General features: G+C 55.4%; 1 protein-coding gene across 11 annotated transcripts in view; it reads right to left on the reverse strand.

Annotated features, from left to right (window-relative positions):
- Positions 1–435: 435 nt before the first annotated feature.
- Positions 436–16,914, reverse strand: part of CCDC33 (coiled-coil domain containing 33) — a 90,127-nt gene continuing 73,648 nt past the window's right edge. For 5 of the 11 annotated variants that reach the window (XM_042988404.1, XM_042988401.1, XM_042988405.1 and 2 more), the window contains 9 exons: positions 5,022–5,187; positions 4,677–4,765; positions 4,379–4,510; positions 4,193–4,283; positions 3,073–3,365; positions 2,616–2,714; positions 1,958–2,044; positions 1,489–1,602; positions 436–642 (listed from right to left, as the gene is read on the reverse strand). In XM_042988404.1, the coding sequence (XP_042844338.1) occupies positions 535–642; positions 1,489–1,602; positions 1,958–2,044; positions 2,616–2,714; positions 3,073–3,365; positions 4,193–4,283; positions 4,379–4,510; positions 4,677–4,765; positions 5,022–5,187 (1,179 nt within the window). In that variant the 3' untranslated portion in view covers positions 436–534. Of the gene's footprint in view, positions 643–1,269; positions 1,335–1,488; positions 1,603–1,957; positions 2,045–2,615; positions 2,715–3,072; positions 3,366–4,192; positions 4,284–4,378; positions 4,511–4,676; positions 4,766–5,021; positions 5,188–16,914 lie in introns of those variants that run through there. The other 6 variants (XM_042988402.1, XM_015538668.2, XM_042988408.1 and 3 more) reach the window with 6 other exon arrangements.

A 16,914-nucleotide genomic window follows, 5' to 3' on the forward strand; every position in this document is an offset into this window, starting at 1 on the left:
TTGCCCACTCAGCCTGGCCCTGGTTAATGGACTATTTCACACTAACATGTAACTGATTGCCACAGTCAGGCTTTAAGTCTTTCCCTTCCCAAGAAACTGATCAATCGAACTTGAAAGAAGGGATTTCAGATATGAGATGTTTAGGGGCAAGTGGAAAGTCCCAGCCTCCCTCACATCTTCCAACAGAGCTGGCCTCAGGTGGCCTCATTTCTTCTGGAGTTCTGGAAGGGGCTTGTCTCCCTGGCTCCTGCTTTGGAAGGCCTCTTCTCCCCCTCCCTCTTGGGTCCACTATGGCCTTTGGCTCTCCCAAAATGGTAGCTTCTGGGACAGGCAGGAGGCTATAAGGCTGCAGCAGAGGGACCGGGCCCAGAGTGGGGTCTGGAAGGAGGAAGCTGGGCCCCCTAGGCTGCCCTACCCCAGAAAAGAGACGAATGCTCACGGACTTACAGCATTTAATGGAGTCATTTGGGGGGAGTGGAATGAGACTCCCCAGCACACAGGGAGGCCTGCTCTGGCACTCAGGTCTGCTAAGACTCAGGTCTTCTGGGAGTTTGAGGGTTTGTTGAGCTTGGTCTCTGAGCTGGGCGTCAAGGGGTCCAGCTTTGAGGGCCGCCTGCTGTCCTTGGAGAGGGCCGAGTAGTGCTGTGGTGTGCAGAGCAAAGTGAGGTGAGCACGCCCCTGCCGCTGGGGGCGGGGGATGGCCCATTAGAGTGCATCTTGGCAAGCCATGCCTCAGAGGATCCAAAACATAGTGCGCCAAGACTTCGCAAAGGTTCCCACAGCTGTTTAACCACAGCAAGTCAAACCCGATTTCTCCAAGAGCCCCCAGGTCTCAGCAGGTGACTTTGCCAAGGTAGCCCTGTGTTCTCTGTCAGTGTCCCGCCCCCACGCCCCAACCTCCCATCCTCTTCCGGCCTTTCTGGGAGCCTGGAGATGTTCAGAACACTGATGGCTCAAGGGCAGGAGCCTTCAGGGGTGTTGCTCTGGGGGACCTGGGAGCCTGGGGCTGAGCCTGAAGGGCAGTTGTGAACAGGCCCATGTGCGCTCAGGACGCCGCCAGTGTTTCTCTCTGGCAACGTTGCTCCCCTCCCCGGCAGGGGTGCGGCACTGCAGTTGCCCGAGAAGGTGAGCTCCTGGGAGGACCTCCGGTGCTAAGGGGCTGGGTGGGGGCCGCAGCTACTCTGCCCATGCTAAAGGACAGCCAGTGCCAGAGCAGTCCAGAAACGCCTGGACACCCCCTACCCACGGCCATCACCCCTTGATTCTCACCACCACCCGTGGGGCATCTCAGCGATGCCTTAGGCAGGTGGGACATCGAGACCAGGCGAGGGCTTCTGGTGGTAACAGAGCAGAAACTGAGACTTCCAGTGGGTAGCTGGTCCCCCTGCGTAGTTCTTCTCAAGGCCGGGTGACTCGGGATTGGGGCGGGGAGTGGCTGCCAGCCCCACTGCCTGACCCCCAAGGAGCTTGTCCGGAGGACTCACTCACAGGCAGGTCAGTGATGATGGAGTTTGAGGGTTGCCCCAAGCCGTACTCTTGCTCCTGCAGCCTTGTGGCCAAGTCCTGCTTCTCTCGTCCCCAGCGTCGAGCCGAGTCCTCTAACTGTGGACACGGAGAGGGACAGATGGGGAACTGCTGGGCAGCAGGGCCCATCCCTGCGATCCAGGACATCCAGAGCCTGAGCCTCCTCTCTGGGCAGTGAGCAAAACCCTGGGCAACGTGGACCTGCTACCTTCCGGAAACAGCAGGCGTGGCAGGGTGGCGGGGGAGGGGTCTAAGACACAGAAGGACCTTCTCTGAGTTCCAACAACATACTGAGCCCTGACCCTCAGTCCACACTGATCCTTGACTCTGGTCATAGACTGAGCCACAACCTTGGTCACTCTTTGACCCTGACCCTGGTCATAGGCTGAGAGGTGAACCCGCCTAGCCTGACTGACGCCTGCACCTCACCCACCTGGCTTTCCAGGGATAGGATCCGGCTCTGAGCTCGTTCCAGCTTGGCCAGAAGGTTGAACTTGTCTGAAGCATTGCCAAGGAGATCCTGTGGGCAAAGCAGAAACGCACACATGGCTCCAGCTGGGGATGGCGGCCGTGTGGGCTCAGGAGGCCATGAGATACTGAGGGAGAAACCAGCCAGGTCTGAGTTCCAAACTCATCTGCCTGATTCAGAGCCTGAGACCCAGGGCCAAACCCTCGTCTCAAAGTTGACCCGATACGGTGTGTGCTTTTTTTCACGGCTGTTCTCCCCAAAGATTTTGGTTACATGGAGTTTCCGGACATCCATCTCTAAACGTAAAATGCACTAGGTGGCGCCTGTCGGTGCCCAGAAAGGAATCTTGAACGGGGAATCTTGTAAAGTGAAGCATCTGTGAAGCAAGGGTTCCCTTATCCCCCCCGCACTTCACCTGGATGTCCGTGCATCGGGTGCGCTTTCAAACAGAACTCACCTCCCGCAAGTCCTGGGATGAAGAGAAAAACTCTCCTGTGTCCCCTGGCCACCCCTTGCTGGAATTCCAAATGTCTCGTCTTTGGGTTTGCATGAGGCAGGGGCACCTGCCGCAGCCTTGGAGACGGAATGGGGCTGGGGCATTTCTGGGGCCGGGGGCACCCACCTGTGCGGGCAGGGTCTCTGTGCCCTTGGAGTGGCCTGGGCCATCTGTCTCCTGCAGTCTCTCTGCCAGGTCTCCTGCTCCCAACTCCCCGGGGTCCACCTGGGATGGGGGAAAAGGGCTCTCCAAGGCTGTACCAATTCCAGGAAACGCTCCGGGACGGAGCTCAGAGAGGCTTGTGTGGAGTCCGAGGGCAGGCCAGCAAAAGGGGTCAGGAATCAAAGGTCAAGGGCCATTTGGGGCTGCTAAATGAGGGCAAAAGTGGCGCCTTCAGACCCATGTGTGTCCCTGGGAGCAAAGGGGCAGGCCTGAGAGCTGGCGCTCCAGGAGACCCCAGGCACGTTGGAGTCCCTGGGAAGCCCAGCTCCTGGTCTCCGTCTTCAACTTGGATTGCGCTGTGAGTGATCGCCGAGCATCTGTTGGGGCAGGCCCAGGCCAAGCCTGTGCCGGCAGCTCTTACCGGCAGGGCCTGCTGCTGCAGGATGATGGGGGCCGACTGGTGGCGGTTCTTATCCAGCTCTGCACGCAGCCTGGAGTTTTCTGCCAGCAGCGCGGAGTACAGGTCGACGGGCAGGTTCTCTCTTGCGGGCCCCGGGGGAAGGCCAGGGGCTGAGAGCACAGGGAAGGCTGCAGACGTGGCCACAGATGTTCGTGAGCTGGGCTCTCCTGCCCTCGTGTCCCCTGCCTGATCCGCCCCGGCATTTTGCTCCATTCTGTCCTTCCTCTGTTCCCAAGCACTCACCGGCTCCCTGCCCGGTAGAATCAGATCCACACGCCTCAGGCCCTCCTTGTGGGCTCTTTATAACCTGACCGCAGTGTTCTCCATAACCACTCCCCCGCTATTTGTCCTGGGTCTATTTTAGCTTTTCACCACTCTCTTTCCTCCCTTCTCTGCTCCTGGCATTGTCACTCCCTGGCCCTCTGCCCTCCCTGGGTTGTCTTCCCTCTTCTCCCACTCTGGGATGACCTCAGGGTTCCTGAAAGGCAGTCTCATCTTTCTTTCTTTTCCAAAGGCCTTCTGGAATGCACCGCCCGACATCCCCATGCAGTGAAGGCTGAGCACAGGGCTGGGCACGCAGGGGTCCCCGGTGAGGCTGTACAGATGGCTCAGGGAACTCCTCTGCCTGGGCCGGGCTGATATAGGGTGAGCTGGCTGTCCCCTGCCCGCCAGAGCCCTGTCAGATTGGCAGTCCTGGGTGGCTTTGGTTAACATCAACGGAGAGAACAAACAAGTATTGTTCGTTTTGTAGGAGCAGACTCTTTGAAGACATGGGGAGAGGAGGAAGTAATCTGGAGGGTTCTGGCAGCCCCTCTTCTTGGGCAGCCCCTGTCTGCTCACCCCAGTCTGCAGTGCCTCCCCTCTGTGGGTCCGAGCACGTCCATCTCTAACCTGGCTCACACACTGCCCTGATGTGTCCTGAGGGGCTCCCTGGCAGGAGAAGGGAGCCCAGTGGACCTTTGGGAGCCCTCTCCTCACTGCCTGCGTCAGTAGGGGGGTAGCATCCTTTGTCCCAGTTCTGCTCCGGAAGCGGATGCTCCAGGAAGGCAGGGCCTCCGGGGGGACGGGGCAAAAGACTCACCCACGCTGGGCTTTCCCTGCAGCCTGGTGAGCAGGGGCTCCTTCCGGTCCCGCAGCTTGTCCTCCAGCACCCGCTCCATCTTCTCGATCACCTGGAGGGCCGGGCACAAAGGCTGGGCTGGCCGGGGGGCTCCGCACCTTCTGCTCTGTGGCTGGCGCCTGATGGGCCGGCCCCTCTGACACCTGCCTTCTGCTGGTGCCGCACAGTCTCCTCCAGCAGTTTGGTCTTCCGCAGCTTGTCCTGGTACCGCTTCAGCAGCGCGGCCTGTGGCTGCTGAGCCTGGTGCAGGAGGAGTAGCTCCTTCTCTCGATCGTTCTTCTGGTGGTGGGGGAGGGCAGGGGGTGCCTGGGGTTACTGCTGGCCCCTCTGCTGAGTCTCCAGCTGCACCGCCCCCTTCCTTCCACACCCCTCTCCCTTCTGCTCGCGGGTACTTCTCTGGACACCCCCCAGCTCCCTTCCCCTCTGTCCCCCAGCCTCAGCTCACTCGAATCAGCTCATTCTGCAAATGCTGCACTTTGTCCCACAGCTTCTTCACGTCCAGCTCACTCAGCAGCAGTTTCTGCTTCATGGACACTGTGGGGGGGTGTTGGGGGAGCTGGCTCAGGGAGGGCGCATCTCCTGGCTCAGCACAGCTGGGGACGGGGCGGGGGTGGGGTCTCTCAGTCCTGGGGCTCGAGACAGGGCCGGAGTCCCCCATCCCGGAGAGAGGACCCGGCCAGTGTCCAGGAGCAGGTGCACCTGGGAAAGGCTCCCCGCCACCCTGACCCACAATTTAGAGCCTGGGCTCAGGCGGGCAGCTGGATGCTCTCGGTGGCCCGGACACCCTCACCCAGATTCTGGCTCTTGTTGGTGTCGTTCTGCTCCTCTTTCACCTCCCCCTGGGTTAGCTGGCTCCTCAGCGTGTGGTTCTCTGCCTCCAGGATGCTGATCTGCTTCCGCAGCGACAGGATGTCCTCTGCCATCTTCTGCATGGCCCGCCGGTAGTTGTTCACCTCCTGTGGATTCCAGGGCTCAGAAGTGGGTCCCAGCTCACACGTGCGCCCACACTTGGAAGTCAGCAGGTCCCCGTCAAGGCCGACAAACAGAGTGAACCCCAAGTGGTGCCCTTGAGCCTGAGCAACTCCTTCTAGGGGTGGTTATGATTTGGTCTCCACCCTTCCTGGCCATGGGAGAGCGGTCACTCCAACCGTCTCTCCCAGTGACGCCACCGAGGAGGGACCCCGGGCTCGCACACCAGGTGAGGAAGCCCAGTGAGGCAGAGACTCGAAAGCACCCGGGGCTGGGTTTCTAGGGCCTGGCTAAATCCAAGCCACTTCTCTGCCTTCTCCCTTTCCCTTTTCCCCCTTTCTAACCCCTGTCCTTACTCATGTCACTGAGGAAGGACCCAGGGAAGAACCTTCAGAAATCCCATTGAATGCTACTCGGCAGCTGAGCCCAGGCCCCAGCACCCCCACCAGCCCGGGGGCGGGGGCAGGAAGAGACCTACGGTAGGCCCAGGAGACCCGGATAAAGACTCAGGGTCAGGGTTGGGATCCAGCTACAAAGTCTTAGGTAATGAGGTGGGGCCAGGATGCTGGGCTCCGTTTTTAGGTGAGGAGTAATGATAATCCTAATATCAGATGCTCGCCGAGAATCGACAGTGTTCCAGGTTAGGCCCCCTCCCCCCCAATTTAGTTCTCACACGGAGCCTCACGTCGGGCCTGTTAGCATCCTCATTTTACTGATGAGGAGACCAAGGCCCAGAGAGGTGCAGAACTCGCTCTGTCACAAAAGTAATGAGTGGCAGAGAAAGGCTCTGAAACCCAGGCCAGCTGCCACTTGAGTCCGTGTTCCCAAGAGCTGTTGCAATCCTGCCAGATGCCCCCAGGCATGGACACCACACAGGACATTGAGAAGCAATCAAAGCATCTTCTTAATAAGGATGATGAGTATAATCTCAGTTTGGGAAAAGAATTAATGTCTGCCCTTATGTATGCATAGGAGGTTAATGGGCTTTATTCATGGCATTTGTTTTATACTAAAAAATTCCCTCTTGTTGTTTGTAAAAAGTTTGTAAAAGGGGATTTCTTAAATATAAATATAAAAGGGGGACCCGAAAGGTGAGGCCAGGAAAGTGCATTGAGGGAGAGGAGGTAGGCGGAGGGAGGTGAAGCCGGTGGGGGTTTCTAAGCCCTGGTGGCCTGTGACCTTCCTGAGGCTGTGGAGGCCTCGATGTGAGAGTTGGGTCTCCTAGGCCCATCCAGGCTCCCAAGTTTCCAGGAAGCAGAGCCTTGCCCTGAACTCGCACCTGGGCCCCGTGCCGACGGGGGATGTGGCCTCGCTCCAAGCCGCTGCCTCCAACCTGCTGCATGTGGGCCACTGGCTCCTTGGAGAAGGGTTCCCAGACAGCAGGGACTCACGAGACACCATTTGTCACCTGCCACCGTCCAGCCTTCTGGCCGGGCTCCCTCTGACTGGTGCCAGCCCTGAGTCCGTCTCCCCAGCACCCGCCCCAGTTGAGTTCCAGGCCTTGGCTCCTCTAGGTCTGCCCATCTGGTGTCCTTGGGCAGCGTTGTGAACTAAGAGACTCGGCCTGGAGACCGCACACACGCAGGGCTTTGCGGCCAGGCCTCGGTCAGAAGCCCAGCGTGGCCCCTGACTCACTAGGCGAGCCCAGACAGACCCCTGCACCTCTCTCAGCCGCAGATTCCTCGCACAGTCTAAGCACGGGGTTGCTGCAAAGCTCAGGGCAGCATGTGCAGCAGGCAGCATATGGCCCTGCCCAGGACAGGTGTCTCACCCCATTTCTGTTCAGTGGTTGCTTTGATGGACAGGTCAGACCCCTTCCTCTAACTCTTTGCTGCTCTCCCCCTGGGCTCCCTTGCCCGCCCTTCTGCTGTGCCCTACATCTTCCATTTATGGCAGACCCATGACTGACAGGGGTTTGGGAGGCCCAGGAGACTCTCAGGAGGAAGCACATGTTATTGTAGAAAAGGAAATTCGTCTCTCTTCTCCTTCCCCTGCCTGGTTCAGGCTCTCGTTATGTCTGCTCTGAATAATTACAGCGGTATCCAAATGGGTGTCTTTGCTTATCGGGTTAAATCTCTTAGAGGAACACACACACACAGAAAGAAAACACGTTCTAGGATGCTCACTGAGTTCAGTCTATAGTCTTGTACTAGGACACAGTCTCTGGCTACAGGCGGTACTTATAAAGAATGACCTAGGTTCAATTGTTTTGACACAGAGAGATGTCTACAGAATATTGTTAAGTTAAAAAAGCATGTGGCAAATTAATACGATCCCATCCAAAATTGGTACGTATGCGTGCGTGCATAGAGGTACAGAAGCACAGTGCTTATATAAGAAACTGCTACGGGGGCGCCTGGGTGGCTCAGTCGGTTAAGCGTCCGACTTCAGCTCAGGTCACGATCTCGCGGTCCGTGAGTTCGAGCCCCGCGTCAGGCTCTGTGCTAACCGCTCAGAGCCTGGAGCCTGCTTCCGATTCTGTGTTTCCCTCTCTCTCTGACCCACCCCCGTTCATGCTCTGTCTCTCTCTGTTTCAAAAATAAATAAACTTAAAAAAAAAATTAAAAAGATAAAAATAAAAAAATAAAAAAGAAACTGCTGCATTTGGGAAAGGAAAGAAATACTTGTTTCATCTCTAATTTTATATTTCTTTTTCTGTTTCATTTGAGAGAGAGCGTGTGTGAGTGGGGGAGAGGGGCAGAGGGAGAGAGAGAGAGAGAAAGAGAGAGAGAGAGAGAGAGAGAATCTTAAGCAGGCTCCACCCTCAGTGCAGAGGCAGATGCAGGGCTCTGTCTCATGACCCTGGAATCATGACCTGAGCCGAAATCAAGAGTCGGACGTTAAACCAACTGAGCCACCCAGGCGCCCCTCTAATTTTCTTTCTTTTAAAAAAATGTTTGTTTAGTTTTGAAGGAGAAAGAGAGCACGGAAGAGGGGCACAGAGAGAGGGGAAGAGAGTTTCTGAAGTGGGCTCTGTACCATCAGCAGAGAGTCCGATGTGGGGCTTGAACTCACGAACCGTGAGATCATGATCTGAGCTGAAGTTAGATGCTTAACCAGCTGAGCCCCTTAGGTGCCTTAATTTTATATTTCTAATAAAAATGTATCCATATATTATCCATCTAATCAAAAATAATTTAAACATAAACACATCGAGGGTCATACCATGTTCATGGATTGAAAGATGCAGTATTTAAAGAATTAGTTCTTCCCTAAATTGGTTTATAGATTCGGCGCACTCCCAATCAAAATCATAACTGTGTGTGTGTGTGTGTGTGTGTGCAGAAATAGACAAGCTGATTCTATAATATGCGAGAAATAAAAAGGACAAGTATAGCTAAAATACTTTCATATTTTTGAAGAGGAACAGTAAGGAAGATTTGCTTTATCAGCTATCAAGACTTATGATAAAGCTATAGTAATTAAGACAAGGTAACATTGGTGCAAAGATTGATAAGTAGGCCATAGAGGCAGAATAGAGAGCCCTGAAACAGAACCACATGTATATGGAGTTCTAATTCATAACTGAGATGGCATCAGAGGGCTGCAGGGAAAGGACCGTCATTGTAATAAATGGTCCTGGGTCAATCTGATATCTACACAGAAAAGTAGAAACCTGGCTTCCATCACAAATCATAATTAAAAATAAATTCCAGATAGGGGCACCTGGGTGCCTGGGTGGCTCAGTCGGCTGACCAACTTTGGCTCCGGTCATGATCTCACCGTTCGTGAGTTCGAGCCCCATATTGGGCTCACTGTTGTCAGCACACAGCCCACTTCAGATCCTCTGTCTTCATCTCTATCTCCCCCTCCCCCACTCATGCTCGCTCTCTCTCCCAAAAAATAAACATTAAAAAAATTCCAGATAGACTGAGATCTAAGTATAAAGATAAAACAGTAAGACTAAAAGACAAAGCTAAGAATCTTTATGAACTTGGGGGAGGGTAAGGTTTTGAAAAACAGGACACAAGCACAAACCAGAACGGAAAGGATTGATAAAATTGGTACATTTAAATTAAGAGCGTCTATTCAAGAAAAGACATCACAAAGGGAGGGAGTGGGCAGGACAAGTAGAAGATATATACAACATGCACGACAGACTATGGGCTCATATTCAGATATAAAAATAACTCTTACAAATTAATAAGAAAAAAGACCACCTAAGAGAATAGACAAGAGATTTGAACTGGCACTTGAGAGGATAAGTCAATAAGCACGCGAATTGATACCTACCCTCATTAGTCATTTAAAACCCCACAACGAGGGCGCCTGGGTGGCTCAGTCTTGAGCGTCCAACTCTTAATCTTGGCTCAAGTCATGATCTCATGGTTTGTGGGATCAAGCCCAGAGTCAGGCTCTGTGCTGACAGTGCGGACCCTGCTTAGGATTCTCTCTCTCTCTCTCTCTCTCTCTCTCTTTCAAAATAAATGGATGAACTTAAAAATTAAAAAAAAAAACACGAGATATTACTATACACCCACTAGAATAACCAAAACCAAAACAAAACAATCCCGACTACGTCAAACGTCGATAAGGGTGTGGAAGAAGCGGAACGCTTATTCGGTGCTGGGGGGGATCTGAAGTGTCACCGTCACTTTGGAGAGCTGCCTGCACACTGGACACTATTCAGATTGAACGTAGGCATAGCCCATGCAGTTACCCTCCTGGGTACATACCCAACACAAACGCGAGTGTGGATGCATCAACCAGCGGTCGTGAGAACATTCGTAGCAGCATTATTTGTATGAACCCCGAATGGAAGTCGCACAAATGCCCATCACAGTAGAATGGGGACATAGTCATACAGTGGAATATAGACGGCGATAAAAATCAGTGGGTGCCACCACATGAAGCCACAGGGAGGAACCTCTCACACATAATCTCAAGCAAAAGGAGCCGGACACAAAGTACCTACCCTGTGATTCCATAGAGGTTTGGTTCAAAACCAGGCAAACTTAAGCCCTGGGATTAAAAGTCAGGGTCTGAGATCTGTACAGGGAGATGGGGGAGTATGGGGGAGTTTTTGGGGGTGCTGGCAGTACTATACCTCTTGACCTGTGGGACACGTGGGGCTTACACACGCAAGTCCACTTGGTGACAAACCACTGCAGTCGAACACATTTCTGTCTTGTGCCTTTGTCTGAATGTGTGTGTCTCACACACAGAAGTTAAAAACATTTAATGAATTAAAAAATAAATGAATCTCGGCTCAAGTTTAAGCACACAAAGCCTCCGCGTCACCGTTCTCCTCTGGGGACCCTCCCAGCCGTCAGCAGTAATGGGTTCTTCTGGGCCCCGAGTTTTGGATGCTCCCGGGGGGCCCTGCGCCCAAGGCCTCATGGCGACCTCTTCCTGCTGCGAGGCCCTCTCCAGCCCTACCCTGGGGGGCTGACGGATTCTGCTCTGCCTCTGCAGGGCCCCCTGAGGACGGGCAGGCACAAGCGCTGGTCCTCGCTGAGGGCTTACACGATGCCGCGGAAGCTCCTGTGAGGCTGGGGTTGCTTCAGGGCCGTATCCAACATCATCCGGCTTGCGGATATGGATCTATAGCACTGGAGCCCAGGCATCACTCAAAGAACTGTGCTCTTTGCACCCCCTTGACTGAGGAAGGCTGGGAGCTTCACCCGGAGGGAAGAAGAAAGAAGAGTCCCGGCTTGATGCGGAGCTGAGTCTGTCTATAGAAACTGAGTGGCACTGGTGGGGGAGGAGCCAGTGTCCATATGACGTCCCAAGGCCCCATTCTGCCCTTTGTTCCTAAGGCTAAGGCTGCCTCGGGTGGCGGGGAGGGGGGGGGGAGGGCGAGAAGAGGGGGTTCCCCCATCTGCTCCTCAGGGAGCCAGACACACGCTCAGGCCTCCCTGTGTCAGGAGAGGTGGGCTTGTGCCTCATGTCACAGTCCCCACCTACAGCTGGCCAGGTCTGTGAGAAAACAGCAGATTTGAATGAGCCTGCCTGATTCCATCGCTGGCTTTCCAGCTTCTCCTTCTGATGGGCCCTGCCCAAGGTAGGGGTTGGGGGACAGGGGCTCGGGGCAGGGAAGAGCTCTGCAGGATGCTGGAACCCTGGGCGGGCCAGTCTGTGTGTGTGTGGATGGAGGGCCGAGATCGTCATGGCCGGCGGTGGTCCTGAGTAAGCTCCTGAGGTTTGGACCAGCTTCCTCCCAGCTCGTGTCAACTCAGATGGCAAGTCTGAGGCCCTTTACAGGCGCGCTGAGCCACCCTCCCCTCCAGCACATGCTCTATGTCTCTCTCACACCTGCATTCATGCTGAACCTCCATTCCCACACTTGACCTTTTTACAGTCCACTGGGCGGTTTTTAATTGCATGCATGTGAGTGTGTGGGTGTGTCCATGTACGCACGTGTGGTGGGGGGAGTCCCAGGGGGAGGGGGAGGGTCGCCCATGGGTACAGTCGCCCCTGTTCTCATTCAGGGCCTCACTCATTCTAAGACCCCACTGTTCTCCAATTCAACAGTCCTGGGGATGAGCGAAGCTCTCTTTCTAACACTCCTTCCTCTTGACAGAGGAAGAAAGCTGAGGCTCAGAACAAGGGGAAAAGAGGCAGAGGGACAGCATGGCTCCTGATGAAAGGTGTCCTTGCCTCAGTCAGATGGCCCCTTCTGGAGGGAGGGCCACGAGTCCTTTGGGACTTGTTCCCTTGGAGAATAGTCCTATGGACCTTCCACAGGCCCCATGCCTCGCCTCCCAGCCTGGCTGCTCTCTGAGAACGAGGCCTCCCCAGGGGAATGGAGAGGAACCCTGGTTTACCCCCCTCAGCCTCTGCCCTGGCCAGTGCCCTCCATCCATGGGACCCGGAGGGGTAGCTCCCTGGAGGCCTGCCCTCCCTCCTCAGCTTCAGCCACCTCCACAGCTGAGCAGTGACCTTGGGCAGTAAAGCTGGGCTGGGAAGCCGCAGCCTGCAGGCGGGCAGCTCTGACCTCTCCCCACAGCCTGGGCTAGGCTGTCCGCTCAGGGTCATGCTCTGCGTCACAGCCCGGCCTTGAGAACACTTGGGACACCGTGCCCCAGATTCCTGTTGTGGTTCTGCCTCTCTGTCTGCTCCCTCCTTCCTCCCCAGTTCCCAGCCTGCTCTGGGGGTGGTGGACAGGATGACAGCCTCTTCCCTGTCCCCTTTCTGGGCTAGCACATCTTCTGGGGACACTGAGCCTATCTGTGCCTGACCCTGAGTGCACCCTGTCCACCCGCTGGTCCCCCACAGGACCCTGGCTCTCAGAGTCTGTTGAGGAGCAAGGCATTAGGTAGCCCCAGATTCAAATAATCCCTCTGCCGCTCAGTAAGGAGGCCAGCCGTGCTCTGAGCCTCAGTGTCCTCATCTGTGGAATGGGAAAATAGTCCTAACTCAAGGGATGGCTGTGTGGTGAGTGGGTGCAAGGAGGGCCGGCTCGGACCCTGGCACACAGGATGATGCTAACTCCTGTCTCAGTACCACCTTCTAATTTTTTTAATGTTTATTTTTGAGAGCAAGAGAGCGAGAGAGTGAGATTGAGCAGGGAAGGGGCAGAGAGAGAGAGAGGGAGACACAGAATCCGAAGTAGGCGCCAGGCTCTGAGCTGTCAGCACAGAGCCTGAACTGAGAGATCATGACCTGAGCCGCGGTCGGTGCTTAACCAACTGAGCCACCCAGGCGCCCCTCACCTTCCGAGTGCTTTTAAAAAACTATTCTTGGGCTGCAAGAGTGGCTCAGTCGGTTAAGCGTCTGACTCTTGATTTCGGCTCAGGTCATGATCTCACGGTTTTGTGAGTTCGAGCCCTGCATCAGGCTCTGTGCTGGTGGTGCAGAGCTGGCTTGGGATTCTCTCTGTCCCCTCTCCCTCTCTGCCCCTACCCTGCTTGCTCTCTCTCTCTCAAAATAAATAAATAAATTTAATTTAAAAAAATAAAAAATTATTCTTATAATAGCCCTGGGTATCTGGCACGGAAGGTATGATTATCTGACTACTCCCATTTTATAGAAACTGAGGCCCAGCCCCTTCTGCACGCTCCTTATTGTTAATTAAAAAGAAAGGGTGGTGGTTATATCTCACAAAAGCCTGAAGAGGGCAATGTTTACCACTCAGCCCCCCTTAAGAAGTTCTTATGGTGGAATCTGAGGTATCTCATCCACGCGGGAGTGTTCAAATATACCAACTATGTTGACCAGAAATGCCCTTCGACCTTCACTGTACAGATGGGGAAATGCCCAAGGTCACAGAGACTCAGTTATAAAGTCTAGGCTGGAAGCAGCTCAATAAACTAGCAGTCGGCCAACACTTGCTGAGCACCACTGTGTGCCAGGTCTGTCCCATGCTGGGGCCGGGGAGCACAGAGGACCCCTGAGTGTCCCTCCCTGCCTGCAGTGGTCTCCTGTCTACACAGAGAGGAGAGGGCAGGAAGTGCCTGTGACAGAGGGGAGCTCAGAGGAGGCTCTGAACCCTGGCTGGGGAGCTGGGGAGGCTTCCTGGAGGAGCTGATAATCTGAGTTGACTCTTGAGGATGAGGAGGTGTTACCTGGGGGTGGGGAGGGCTCTCTGGGCAGAGGAGACACTGTGGCAAAGGCAGGGAGGTGAGTGTGCGATGAGGAACAAAGCAGGGGGATTTCTGGAAGGCAGAGTGCAGGGAGATGAGTGTAGGGGTATGGCTGGAGAGGCAGCAGGGCAGACAGAAGAGGATCTTGAAGGATCGGCTCAGGGGCTTGGACTTGTCTTATAGGGCCACTGAAGGGCCTAAGCTGCAGGACAGGGGTGTGTGTGCGTGTGTGTGGTGTGTGTGCACGCGTGTGCACGTGTGCGTATGTGTGTGAGACAAGACTTCTGGGGCTGCCCAGCCCAGAGGGAATGCAGGCCAGGTGCAGTGAGCCAGGCAACAAGGGATGGGACCCATGCCAGCGGAGGCAGTAGGCGTGGATGAGGGCTGGAGCTGCAGGAGAGAGGAGGAGGAGGAAGCGAGGAAGGAGGAGGAGGAGGAGGAGGAGGTGGAGTCTGGGGTCTTGGGGGACAGGGCAGAGGTGTATGCACCCAGTGGGGAGAAGGAGGTGCTGGCCTGGAGAGGGGTGAGGCATGTTGGGTGTGAGGTGGTCGCAGGCAGTTGGTGGTGGTCAAGCTTGGGGAGCATCTTGGCTGCAGACGGTGTGGGGAGGGCGGCCCACGGAGGTCTAAGTGAAGCCTTGGAAGGAAGGGGATTTTCCAGGGGTAAGGAAAGTATAGAATGAGGAGGAGGGCTCTGGGACAATTGCCTCTGGGAGGAGGCAGCGGCGAGTGCCAGGGCGAGTGCCAATTCAGGGCGAGTGCCAGAAAGGTGGGAGAAAAACTGGCCGAGCCAAAGCCACAGAGCTTCAGAAAAGTGGGTCTTCTTTGGGTAATGATGCATTGGGTAAGACAGACTCTCCCCCTGCCCCCCTGCAGAGAACCTAAACACCTGGATACTAAGAAAAAACTACCTTCTTCAAAGCATGAAAGGGTGGGCAAGACACTGAGGACTTATGGGACAGAGATAAGGGACCCAGGAAGACTGCACAGTGAAAAAGAGGGGCCATAGTGACAAGCAACCTCACTCATGAATCTTGCACACAAAGTTGGGCAAAAACCGGACAAAAACTGACGTGCACAGTGTGATGCCCTTTAGAGAAAGTTAAAAACATGGACTATTAGGACATAGGGACTGGGGAGGCACACTTGGGTGGTGACAGGATAAAGCAGCAAAGCCAGACAGCAAGTTGGCACAGTGGTCATGTCTAGGGAAGGAGGGGCACCAGGGGCTTCTGGGCGCTGGCAGTGTTCTATTTCTTGACCTGGGTGGTGGTTTCAGGGGCATTTGCTTTAAAAGAATTTGGTTGTGTTTTCTTTCTATTAAAAAAATGCTTATTTATCTGTCTTGGTCGGGGGGTGGGGGGAGAGGGGCAGAGAGGAGGGAGAGAGAGGATCCCAAGCAGGCTCTGCCACTGTCAGCGCAAAGCCGGATGTGGGGCTCGAACCCACAAACTGTGAGATCATGACCTGAACCTAACTCAGATGCTCAACCGACTGAGCCACCCAGGCGCCCCTGGTTGTATTTTATTTTTATGTTCAATGCGACCCAAGTGGGTTACATTTAATAATTTAAAAGGTTTTGGAAAAAAACGTGAGAAGGCCCAATAGTTTCCAAATCTGCAGAGGGAACCCCTGGGTGTGTGGCCCCTGGTGACCTTGGCCAGTGCTCTGAATGCCAGAGTGCAGGGGGTGGGGGGAGCGGGATAGTGAGGTTGAGAAGGGAGGGGGGTGGGGGACACTGGGTGGAGGGGCACGGGGTGGGGTGGGAGAGAGAGATGAGATAGGCAGGGAGGGGTGGATGGGGAGCAGGGGCTGGAGCAGGGGGTCGGAGCAGGGAGGGGCTTCACTCTCCAAGGGGAAGGAAGAAGCCTGAGGCCACCGCAGGCAGGTGTGGACAGGTGTCTGGATCAGAGGCAGTGTGGGTGGGAGGGCTCTGCAGCGGGTGGCGTGGGTGCAGAGGGTGGGTGGTGAGCCTGAACCAGTGCGATGGGTTTGCTGGGCCCAGCACACCCCCTTCCCTCCTTCGCTCTTCCCTGGGGGGCCATCTAACCTCTGGGTGGCCAGGCCCTGAGAACACACCGCTGGCAGGCCCAGGCTACATGCCATGTGGTTTGCCTTTACCGCCGGTAGAGGGCAGCCGCCTCCCACAGATGCTCCGCCTTCGGGCTGCGGTGGGAATGAGGCTGGCCTGAGCAGGCCCCATAGCTCATGGGGGAAGGAGGGAGATGCATACCGGGCCGTCTTGTCCAGCCCCACACATGTCCCTCCTCTAAGAGGTCCTGCCCAGGAACTCCTATCTCGGAAGTTCTGATGAATGTCCTCTGCCAAAAATCACCCATAGAGGCCAGAGAGGGGCAGTGACTTGCCCAAGGTAACACAGCAAATCCCAAACCTCACCTGGGGCCCCTGTCTTGAGCCAGCCCCCGGGCAAATAATGGGGCTAAGTGGGGAGTGGAGCAGCTTGGGACAAGAGCCACCTCCAAGCAGAAGGGACCACATCGAAGTGACCCCATCTGAATAACCCCCATCCAAAGTAACACCTGCACCGTGTTGGACACTTGAAGCTGAGCCTTGTGCAGAAGGAACAGTTGTGAGGGACCCGGATGCGGTTTAGAAAGTGTACCAAACACGCGCACACACGCACACACCAACTAAACCTTCACAGACGAGACAGGATTCTTCTCCCCACCTAGGAAGCCACACTATGGACACCAGGCCCGGACAGGACCTACAGGGGTCACGGGGCCTGATAACTGAAGATCCCCCCTTGAATGCCTACCACTGGCCAGTCGTCTAATTTGAACAAGGAGCCTCCAGGGGAGGTATTTGCATTCCCAGGTCCCTGAGGAGGAAGCTGGGGCCCAGGGTGGCGGGGTGGGAGGGCTGTGGGACTTGTTCAAAGTTGCCCCACTGATAGGAGCAGAGCCGCAGTCGACCTGGGTCCCCTGCGCGTTGCTGAAGGACTGTTCCGCAGGCCCAGGGAGCCTGGGATGGTAAATCGGGGCTATGGTCTCCACTCTGCCCTTGACCTTCTCCCCTCCCCAGGGACTGGGGCTATTTGTCCTAGGCCAGGTGTCTTCTGGGGGAAGGGAGGTGTGCACATCACCCAGGCCTGTCTGATTCCCTTCAAGCTTGTGAGGTGCTCTGAGGGCCCACCCGGGCTGCTTTTCTGAGTCAGAGATAGAAAGAT

This window comes from Panthera tigris, chromosome B3 (genome assembly GCF_018350195.1).
Source record: "Panthera tigris isolate Pti1 chromosome B3, P.tigris_Pti1_mat1.1, whole genome shotgun sequence".
Taxonomy (NCBI): domain Eukaryota; kingdom Metazoa; phylum Chordata; class Mammalia; order Carnivora; family Felidae; genus Panthera; species Panthera tigris.